The sequence below is a fragment of the Dromiciops gliroides genome, chromosome 3, assembly GCF_019393635.1.
Source record: "Dromiciops gliroides isolate mDroGli1 chromosome 3, mDroGli1.pri, whole genome shotgun sequence".
Classification (NCBI taxonomy): domain Eukaryota; kingdom Metazoa; phylum Chordata; class Mammalia; order Microbiotheria; family Microbiotheriidae; genus Dromiciops; species Dromiciops gliroides.
In genome coordinates this window covers 176,950,937-176,962,998 of record NC_057863.1, presented here as the reverse complement: position 1 = coordinate 176,962,998, position 12,062 = coordinate 176,950,937, and the positions used below count along the sequence as shown (strand labels likewise).

At 37.1% G+C, this 12,062-nt stretch overlaps 1 protein-coding gene across 1 annotated transcript in view; it reads right to left on the bottom strand.

The window, feature by feature from the left end:
* ATP11A (ATPase phospholipid transporting 11A) overlaps positions 1-12,062 on the bottom strand; it is a 225,275-nt gene that overhangs the window by 98,376 nt on the left and 114,837 nt on the right. The window contains 1 exon segment of the mRNA XM_043994249.1: positions 4,342-4,464. Within this exon segment, the coding sequence (XP_043850184.1) occupies positions 4,342-4,464 (123 nt within the window).

The window sequence follows — 12,062 nt, the reverse complement described above, 5'->3', positions numbered from 1 at the left end:
TGGTCTGGGGACTTGGGGCAACTGTGACACCAGCTGGGCCACCTTACATTTTTTCATATGTAATGTGAGGAGCCCAATTAGAACATCTCTAAGGTTCCTTCCATCTCAAAACCCATGAAATTATAAATGTTTCAGTACTATATTTATCAAATAAATTTTTTTGGCCTAGGAACCTTATAGGAAAATGGTAACTTGGGGGCTGTATGTATAAAACTATGTAATACTTGAGATGAACTCTTTGGAGATATAGTTAAGTAAAGGACAGAAGGGAACATAGTTAAATAATTTAAATGAAAATAAAAAATTTAAATTTTCTTTGTGAAAAAATCATGGTAATTTCAATTAAAAAAATTTTCAGTGTTACTTTTTATCTGTTGGTATGATTATGATAAAAGTAAATCAGGGGGGCAGCTAGGTGGTGCAGTGGATAGAGCACCAGCCTTGGAGTCAGGAGGACCTGAGTTCAAATCCGGCCTCAGACACTTAACACATACTACCTGTGTGACCCTGGGCAAGTCACTTAACCCCAACTGCCTCACTTTAAAAAAAAAAAAGAAAGAAAAAAAAAGAAAAGTAAATCAGTATCAATCTTGTCACTTTGTATCTGTCTGATTGGATCTCACTGGTTCTCAGGTTTCTCATTTATAAAATGAGAGAGTTGGCCAAGATGGTTTCTAAGGCCTTCTAGCTCTAAACCTATGATCTTACAATCACCACAGATGATTCAGTAACTTTCTCACCTCACATATAAAGTGTTTACATACATTAAGAGTTAAATCTCTAAGCAATAATGGCTAACATTTATAAAGTGCTTCCTGTGTGCCAAGCACTTCAAAATTATTATGGCATTTAATTCTCACAACAGCCCAGGAGGTAAGTAGCACCCCCATTTTATAGATGAGGAAACTGAGGCAAACTGAGGTGAAGTGACATGCCCGTGGTCACACAACTAATGGCCACTTTGAATATAGGTCTTTCTGAATCCATGCCCGGCACTCTATCAACTGCACCAGCTAGGTGCCAATAAGTGCATAAGATGCAGACACATTTAATAAGAGGTTTTTCTGAGGAGTAATTCATGTGTGTATATTGCTTTCACAAATTATTGAATGGCAAATGATTTTTTATTGAATGGGGCAGTGAGGTGGCAGTGTACAGACATTCACTAGCTGAGTGAGCCTGGGCAAGTTACTTAACCTTGCTTGCCTCAGTTTCCTCCTCTGTAAAATGAACTGGAGAAGGAAATAGCAAACCACTTCAGCGCCTAATTTCTGGGAGCAGTTCCCTAGGCTCTTCAATCTCTCATCCTCAGCAGAAGGTGCCTCAGCCACCTTTATCTTCTATTCAACATGACCAGCTTCTTCTCAATGATGGTGAACTGAAACCCAGCCTCACTGTAATGGCTATGTAAAAGGAGGCCACACTCAGCTGGTAATAGGCCTCTGCCAGCAGCCAGTCCTGAGTCTCTAAGCAATCCTCCCTTCCTCCTTTCCTATGCTCTCGTGTACACACATATACACACATATCTCCTGGTACCTGGTATATATAAGAGATAATAAATGTCTATTGAAGGGGAGGCTTTCAATTGATGGAAAGAGTGGCATGAATTTAATGAGAAATGAGTGTGTTGTAAAAAAAATAATAAAATGTATCAATAAAACTTTTACAAATCAAATTAAATACTTTTCAAAAAGATTTAAGGTCCTTACTATTCAAAGAAATCCTACTGTGAATTCTTTCATAAAGAGTTATCTTTTTTAATAATTCAAGATTGACTCAGGCCAAGGCCAACTTGGGAAGGAAACAAAAGCAGCCCCAACATCCAGTTTTCAGTCTTTCCAAGGGCCAACTCAAACATGATTACCTGTATAATCTGAATCTTTCATTTCACTACTCAAAGTGTCCCTGAATTGAGATCACAATTCCATTCTTGAATCTAAAGCAGAGATGAAAGTCTTTTGTGTACTTTGCCCCTCTCCTTAACCCCTCTCAAAAGGCTCTTAGGAGTCGATGATACTCTACACATTCTCTAAGACTCTGAATATTTAACCAACCTATTTTTTCTATAAGTACAAAGACTTTAAATTTATTAGTTCCTCTTCTTGAGTTTTCTGATAAAATGAGTTGATGAAATATAGATCTTTCTTAATCTTCCCTGGCAACTTAAGCAGTTCTTTGTGACAAAATCCTATTTTTATAAAGCTCTCCAGTGTAGGCTGACTTCGAGTGACATCAAAGGAATCACTGGGATGCTCTAGGACTAGAGGTTTCCTTTGGGAGGAACAATGAGAATTGTCTTAGAGACCAACAACGCTGGTATATTGCTAGTTCCTCTTATAAAAGTGTTGCCTTGGGGGCAGCTAGGTGGCGCAGTGGATAGGGTACCAGCCCTGGAGTCAGGAGTACCTGAGTTAAAATCCAGCCTCAGACATACTTACTAGCTGTGTGACCCTGAGCAAGTCACTTAACTCTCATTACCCTGCCCCTTCCCCCAAAAAACTGTTGCCTCTGTTCTAGACATGCCTAGGCCTCCTGTCCAGTATTCTACTATGAGTTTTTCCTGGATATTCCTCCCACCCTACCACTCCCCCTCCCCACACCCAATTTGGTATTTTCTTCCTGGAAATGTCCAGCTTCACAACTGACACCTGCCTACAGGTGCCCCCACCCTCTTATAAAACACTTGGCTTTCTTCTATGGTGTGGCATACCCTGAACTGGAAAGAGTAGCAGGAACCTAGCATAAAGTAGGTGCTGATTCCAGAAAAAGCCTTGTGACATGACCCAAAGATCACTTCACCCAGGCCCAGATGCCACCCTGTTGACTAAGACAAGAATACATCCTAGTCCTCCAGAGATTCCACTGCATCCTTGTCTCTCCTAAGACTGTAATCCAGACATCTCTTTTTGAGTCTCTCTTTTTTACTCTCCTCATGGGTGCTTCAGGTAAGCACACTGCTTGCTGTGATATAGATTAATACACTAAATATCATCACTGGCCACTCTGCCTTTGTTTGGAAACCAGAGGCCCCCAAAAAGCAGCTTCAAAGGATTGAGACAAACTGGGAGGAATATTCTAAGAAAAAAGGGAAGAGTGCCATCAGGTACCTGTGAAGAAATAGGGGAAAATGAGGAACAACTGCATCTGGGAATGTCAGCTAGGAGAGACATAAAAAGAGAAAAAGGGCTCGAGAAACTGAATCAGGTGTAAAGGTTTAGGAATCATTCCAGTGTATCTTCTTCCTGTACCCTTAATAGCTACTTTTTTCCTATAGAGCCTTTACTTTTCACACTCCAATCTCTATCTCATTTACAAAGTTACAGAATATTTATTCAATGGAAAACAAAATATTTGTCACAAAATAGTTTTAACAAGTATAGGGTGAAAAGCCACAGGGAAAAAAATAATTCAATAAATACTCATTATTGAGATCTCCATTCCACAGATAGTATTGATTGTTCATCTTATCACTTACCTTTATTACAAAGTTGCCAAAACAATTTCAGATTATTTTTACCACTTATGAAACATGTTAGTCACTTCCTAATAGAGAAGGTGAAGGAATGAAGATGAACAATAAGATACACATTTTGAGACATGGCCAGTATAGGAATTTGTTTTGCTTGACTACATATACTTGTTACAAGGGTCTTTTTTTTTCATCTCTTTGGGGAAAGAGGGTGGGAGTGAAAGAAAATAAATGCTTGTTATTTGAAAAAATGAGTTAAAAATTATAAATAGGTAGATTAATAGTTCTTTTTATTAGTTCAGTATTAGCAGTATTTTCCAGTTACATATAAGGATAGTTTTCAACATTTGTTTTCATAGGATTTTTAGTTCCAAATTTTTCTCCCACTCTCCCTTCCCTCCCTCCTCCCCCAGACAGAAAGCAATCTACTATAGATTATATATGTGCTATCACCTTAAACATATTTCTGCATTAGTCATATTGTGAAAGAAGAGTCAGAGCACAAGGGAAAAACCTCAAAAAAGAAAGGAAAAAAAAAAACCACAGCCCCAAAGTAGAAACAGTATGGTTCAATCTATATTCATAAACCACAGTTCTTTTTTCTGGATGTCGAGAACATTTTCTATCATGAAGTTCTTTGAAATTATTTTGGACCATTGCATCGCTAAAAAGAGCCAAGTCTATCCCCACTGTTCATCACACAATGTTGCTGTTACTGTGTACAATGTTCTTCTGGTTTTGCTCCTCTCAGTCAGCATCAGTTCATGTAAGTCCTTCCAGGATTCTCTGAACTCCTGCTCATCATTACTTTTCACATTGATTTTTAAAAACTTTTTGTTCTAAATTTAGGTAGATTAATAGTAAAAACTTACCTTAGAAGAGACTATTCTATTGTCTGGGTATTTCTGTGGAATGTAGGCTTCAGCACCTGGAGGGGGTTCCTTATGTCCGACATAGATGGTCCTACTATCAACCCAATTCTCTTCCCCAGCACACTGTAAACAAGAACAGACATCAAAATATAAACACCGAAAGCCAGACAGCCAAGTCCTGTCTCTCATTATAAATTTTATTCTTCCCAGTGTCAGTTCTAATGTTCTTTGATTGATGGGACATTGGCAAAGAGATATCAACCAATTCATTTAAGTACCTACCCAAGAAGAGGAAGAGAAGGGGAAAATACAGCTGATTGAGATGTACCCTTTGGAATCCTCAATGTACAAACTACCTTTGGTTGATACCCAGTAATCAAATTTTAGGTTCTTCAAACCACTGACAAAAATATAACAGAGCAAGCAATCAAAACTCCTTTTTACGGTTAACAATTCAGTTTTCCCATTAACTAGTATGGCAGCATTATTTTGCCCCATAGAAAGAATCAATGGAATGCAACAGCAGAACCTTAAGACTTCCACAAAGAAAACAGAGATTGTTAGAAGCTCTGTAAAATCAGATGGTCTCTACAGCTATTCCCCAGTTCTGACATTCTGTGAATCTCTGACAAAAGTATTAGAGGATAATTGTGAAGTCATTGGTTAAAACTGAAGAGCAGGAATTATCCTTGGATTTCCATTAACTATATTAACTATGATATCTTATGAGTTCAATGAATAAACTAGAAATCACCCTGCTCCTCTCAAAATTAATCACAACAAAATCAAAAGCCCTGAACTTGCAGAACCCTCATCCCAGTATGATCTGAATATCCAATACAGAAGTAGAGAATGAACTTCAATGAAGGAAACACTTTGATAAAAAAAAAATAGCTTTTGATCTGTATAGTGTACCTAAAATTGTTGTTTTATTAATTCCAAAAAAGAATCATAACCATGTCATGAAACCGAGAAACAAATATTAACCAAATACCTATTAAACATAGACACAGATAGAGTACAAACTAAATTTGGTTGTTGAGTCATTTCAGTCATGTCCAAGTCTTTGTGACCCCATTTGGGGTTGGGGGGGGGGGGTTGACAAAATTACTGGAGTGGTTTGCCATTTCCTTCTTAATTTATAAAATAAAAGCACAGACTGTTAAAGTTGGGACCTCAGAGGTCATCTAAAAGGTCAAAATGAAGTCCATAAGAATATTATTAACAAGGTTATGTATATGTTCTGAGAAAGGAAAGGTCTATCTGGACTAGGCATTAGAAGGTATTAAGGGATATCTACCTAGAAGAGGAGACTTTTGGGCGTTTGGGGGTCAGGGGAGCAACAGGAGGACATGTTCAATTTAAGAAACTTTAGTAGCAAAGGTAAAGAGGTAAGAAATCTTTGAGTATGTTCATGGGACAAGTAGTCCAGTTTGACCAGTGCATAGAATTTGATAAGAGAGTCTAGGAAGGCAAATTGGCTGCCAATCATGGGAGATACTGAATGGCTGGCTAAGGAGATATGGCTTTATTCCATAAGCAATATGGTTTTTCTCACTGAGGGGTCTTAAAAAAAGACTGATGCAAATAGATTTGTGCATAAGAAATTTATCTGCCAGTGGAGAAAAGAAAGATGGAGAGAGGTCAGAGTGGAAGTGGAAAAATCAATATTATATAAGTGTTCTAAAGATGGAGAAATTGAGACAGAAAAATAAGTGTCTTCCCCATGGAAAAAAAGAAAGTCAATGGAGGGATGAACAGGTCCCCTGAGGACTTCCACATCTTCCTATTGTACCATGTTGTGTTCAAGGCAGCACAAACTTCCATTTCTGCTCTTCCAACTTCTTGGAAAATGCATTTTTCTGCATTTTAAGAGTTACTGACACAAGAATCACAAATACAGATACTCTGAAACCTCTTGGATTTTCTATAACACATGATGCTGCTACTCAGCAGGCCTGACCTTCATGTGAACCTAAAATACGATGTCCTCCTTTGCCAAAGGCGTTAACTATGTCATCATGTAAAAAACTTACTAGCTCCACATCACTTAAAAAGCCTGCTGTCAAAATGACACAATCCTGTAATGTCTTTTCATTACATGTGGACAGGAAGGATTTTGAGGATTACAAGATAGATCTGTCTGTTGCAGGTTACAGGACCCTAGTGTTCTCCAGCCAACAATGCTCCATTGACTTTGCAAAAATCACCCAGGTTCCATTACTTACTTTCTTGTATCTGTGCTGCCAGTCCACAGTGATCAGCACACTATAGATGATGATGCACAAAAAATTAAATAAGTGCATTAATAATAATTAGGTATTAAATCTTCCTAGAGATTATAAAACTGGATCTCCTTTATAGCAACATCTGGATTCCTTGCTTCATTATCAAGCACAGCCTTGTAAAACAGATGAAATATAAAAGTGGACTTGTAAAACAAATGTGTTTCATAACAATGGAAACCCAATCAAACTATGTGTTTTCAAAACCAGGGCTGTTGAACTGCTAGTCAAAATTTCTGCTTCTAGAATGAGCATTCAAAGAATTGGTTTTTAATAGCAAGTAAGAAGTTAAAAGGTACAACATGACTATGTCCATTCCTGCCTTTAAAACCAGGTTACTCATTGTGAGGATGATCAACTATGACTGACTTAGCTCTTCTCAACAACATAACGATCCAAGACAGTTCTAAAAGGCCCATGATAGATGCTATCTACATCCAGAGAAAGAACTGATGGAGTCTGAATTCAGATCAAAGCATACTATTTTTGCTTTGGGGTTTGTGTGTGTGTGTTTTCCCTTTTGCTCTATTTCTTCTTTCACAAATGGACTAATGTAGAAATGTTTTACATTATTGCACACATACACACACACACATACTATATTGCTTGCTGTCTTGCAGAGGGATGGAGAAAAATTTGGAACTCAAAATCTTTTTTAAAAATTAATGGGGGCAGCTAGGTGGCGCAGTGGATAAAGCACTGGCCCTGGATTCAGGAGGACCTGAGTTCAAATCCGGCCTCAGACACTTGATACTTACCAGCTGTGTGACCCTGGGCAAGTCACTTAACCCCCATAGCCCCGCAAAAAACCAAACCAAAACAAAACAAAAACAAAAACAAACAAAAATGAATGTTGGGGCAACTAGGTGGAGCAGTGGATAAAGCACTGGCCCTGGATTCAGGAGGACCTGAGTTCAAATCCAACCTCAGACACTTGACACTTATTAACTATGTGACCCTGGGCAAGTCACTTAACCCTTACTGCCCCGCCCCCCCAAATTTTTTTTGAAAATTGTCTTTACATGTAATTAGAAAAAAAAATAAAATACAATTTTTAAAACCCACCTTGTTACTCAATGAAACTTAAGAAAAGCTGGCTCTAGTAACATAATCACTCTGGATGTTTGGATCTATTTTATTCGCATGTCTTATGACTTGCTTATTAATCAAATGCATACATGTCTTAAAAACTACTGGACTATGATCTTCTTGAAAGTTACATATCTTTCTTTATGCACCTACAATTCCTAGTAGAGTATTTTTAGAAGGAATCTAATAAATGGTTTGTTCACTGGAAGAATTTAATTCAAGACAAACATTTGTTAAATGAAAGGCTAAACTGGAGAATACATTTTGGGGGAGGGGGAGGATGTGATTTTATCTTGTGTCCGCTAGTGCTAGCACTAAAGCAAATCTGCACCTTCTCCACAATTTAAGTCTTAGTGAATTGCCTGGGGGTATTGAGAGGTTAAACAATTTAACCGAGTTCATACAGGCAGTAAGTTATCAGAGGTAGAATTTGAACCTGGGTCTTCCCAAGTGTGAGGCTGGTTCTTTATGCCATACTGCTTTTACAAAGCTAAACCTGAAACCATTCCTGACCTCAAGGAGCAGACATTCTCCTGGAAGAGTACCATGAATTATCAAAGAATATGCTTTAAGAAATTATTATTGCTCTATTTATGCTCATTTAGATTTCTGATGGCTAGCGTGTGTGTGTGTGTGTGTGTGTGTGTGTGTGTGTGTGTGTGTGTGTGTGTGTGAGAGAGAGAGAGAGAGAGAGAGAGAGAGAGAGAGAGAGAGAGAGAGATCTGTCACATCTCCATTTCTTCGTCTTTGTCTTTGGGGATTCACACCAGTCTAATTTCTTACCTTTTCTGTAATAATATTTACTGGGTAATCCTGACAATTTCCTTAAAAGCTACTGGGTACATCAAAAACATATCTATAAACATCAAAGGAAAAAACATATCTTGACTTCCTCTTTTTTCTTTCTCTGATACAAGGCCAAACTGACCATACACTACTCCTCTCCTCACGATCCTGAGCCCATTTTAACAAAACTATTAGACTTTGATAAAAGTAATCCACAGTGAGAGGAGAAAAAAAATTTTTCACTGGTTCTTAGAATTTATTTTTTTGTGACAAATTTGTTCTCCTAAGCTTTAAAGAAAGCAGTTAAATGGCCACAATTCTGTGCCTATGATTCTGTTTCCTAGTGGCTGTTCTACTACAATGCTATCTTGGCTAGGTATGTGGGTTTTTCCCCCTTCCTATAACTCTATTAGTCTTATAGCAAGGGGAATGACCATCCATAAAAGGACACAGTAAAAATAAATTTTCAAGAGAATAAAATTTGAGGTCAGTTCATCTACTCCAATAGATTTGTCTGCTATCAAAATCTCCAAATTCAAGTCAGCAAAAAATGTTCAATTACTATATGGAAGTAAGAAATAATTCCATATAATAGGTGCTATTTCAACTAACATCAATGCAAATCAGTAGTCTGATCTATGACAAGGTCAGAAAACAAATTACATCTTGAGAGGCACTGAGACGTCTAGCCATCAAAAAGGAAAATGAATGTGATAATATATAAACTATATACACATGACATAAAAGCTGTATACACTGTTTAAGAAGCAACAGGCCTCCTATATTCCCTGAAGTATTATTACAATACAAAAGGCTGTAATACAGACAATATTCAATAAGATCACAGTTTATTTAGTATGCCATAAAAGATAACAAGAGGGAATGAATGGTATGTAAGGAAGATGATATATGGGAGCTCTGAAATGCTCTTTTCTACATGTAGTATGTATGCAAACATGGACAAAAATGATCCCATGAAGGGTGCTTTGAACAAAAGATTTCTTTTACAAGCAGGTATAAGATGTTACACTTTATTTAAGAAATAGTACCTGGATAATGGGGAAAGTGTGATGTAACTCAGCATGGTTTTGAATAATGAGTTCTATTTCTTCTCCATTCTTAATAAGCCCATTAAAAGCTATGTCCAAAGAACCATAAATACAGCTATATATTATGTGTTTCTATTAATAGTTGGAAGCTCAACAGACAAACTGAGTTTTGGGGGAACATGGGTTAAGACACATCTCAACTTTAGTTCTTCAGCTGTTAACAATTGGATATGTAATCCAAAAAGTGATTTCTTTAGCAAAAAAACAAACAAAACAAAACTGTATTTTATTACATTAGTAACATCACTTAAAACTTTTCTTCTTTTTTCTAGCTTTTGAGAAATTAGGAACTATAAAATCATTTTTTGGTTTGTTCATATATAAGGTCAAGGATCCCATGGTTTTCTCCTTTGTTGTTGTCATTCAGTCTTTTTCAGTAATATCCAACACTTCATAACCCCATTTGGGCTTTTCCTGGCAAAGAGACTGGAGTGGTTCGCCATTTCCTTCTCCAGCTCATTTTACAGATGAGGAAAATGAGGCAAACAGGATGAAGTGACTTGCCCAGGGTCACGTAGCTAACAAGTGTCTGAGGCCAAATTTGAACTCAGGAAGATGAGTTTTTCTGACTAGAGGCCTAGTACTTTACCCACTGCACTGCCTAGCTGCCCTAGATTGTCTCTTTACATTTATTTAAAATCTGTGCTGCCTCAACCTACATATTCAACAAGAAAAACCAGCAAATTACAAATTAATTTTTTAACAGAAGCAATACTTCAAATCATAGAAGCCTTAATTTCATAAGACTCATAATCAAAAGGCAGTGATGGGGAGCAGCTAGGTGGAGCAGTGGATAAAGCACCAGCCTGGATTCAGGAGGACCTGAGTTCAAATTCGACCTCAGACACCTGACACTTACTAGCCATGTGCCCCTGGGCAAGTCACTTAACCCTCATTGTCCTGCCCCAAAACAAAACAAAACAAAAATGGCAATGATGACTCGTTCACAAGAAGTGGCCATGTGAATATATAATCAATAAAAGGAGGTGGGTTGATCATGTAATAATGAAAACAAGGGAAAGGATTCAGCCAGTTTGCAGGCTGCATTACCACTAGCACTGAATGGTAAAAGATGCACAGGGATTGACGATTGAGAATTTATGAAAGGACACAGTCAAGAATCACACCAGTTGAGAAAGTTTGTAATTTGCTGGTTTTCATATGCATTGTTTTGCCTTATTAGAAGGTAATTTCCTTAAGGACAGAAAAAAAAATTGTTTTTTAATCACAAAAGAAACTCCTAAATCCAAAAGATCAGCATTATCTTTGGGAGGCTAACAGACATGGATATTACATCTGATTCCTGAATAATTTCCTCTGAACTCTACTAAATCATCAAACAGCATCCAAGGATGATCATGAAGTCTTGAACCAGAGTCTCCCAAAACTCTGTCAACTGGAAAGGGGTTCCACTAGAACTCCACTGGACTTAGCCAGGTTGGGAAATATAGGTCACACTTGTTACCCAAGCAACTTCACAAATATTCAGGGCAGAGAAAAAATGGTCAAAATTGTGTTTGGGCCCTACCCCCTCAAAACACGGGTGCATGGTCCAAGTACTCTTAAAGGGTACTCTAAAAAAGGAGGAAACTACAATCAGTGATAGATTTGGTAAGAAGTGGCTATTTTAAAAAATAAATCTCTGCATGTATACAACATAAAAGGAAACATTTGCCCCTACCTCCAAATAGAATATTGAGTACTATTGTCATTATGTAGGCCAGTAACACTTGCCTTAGAAGTATATAAACATACACAAACGCATGTTTGCAAATAATGGTATTCCTAGTTCAGGTCAATGTTCTTTTTGTAACTATATGTGAAAAAAAAAAAAGCTGTGCTAAGCATGCATTAAGAATAAACCCAAATATTTTGCCAGCATATGTAAGATATTTATGCGCAATTTGCAAATACATAGGCAGATGGGTTACATTCTAGTGGCGTTTGCAACTAATGAACTAACTCTTCAGCATCAGCTGTAATCCTACCCTCACTTTATTCTGTAACTGGAGTTCTTTAATATATAAATGTGTTAAGTTCAGCACATACTTAAATGTTACACTTGGCAATGACTGTAGGGCTTAAATAATTAAGCACAAACACAACCAAATGACTGCATGGTCAATAACCTTAAGAAATGAACAGTATAACTGCTAAAGTTAAGCATGGAACTAGCTGTTTGATAACTTTATATAATTAATGAGATGAAAATAAAGGCATTCATTCTATTATGTTTTAAATCTGCTCACTAATTTGAAGGCTTTAAGACCCATTGAGTTAAAATTATGTTAAATCTTATTTAAAAGTATGGAATCATTTAACTAGCTAGAACACTGTTTTCCATGTTCTTGTGGTAAACACAGTGAGTAGGTTTTATGGCAAAGGAAGGCATAACTCTCAAAAATAAAAATAGTTATGTAATTTCTTAATTGTCAGAGTTAAGTTTTCCTTT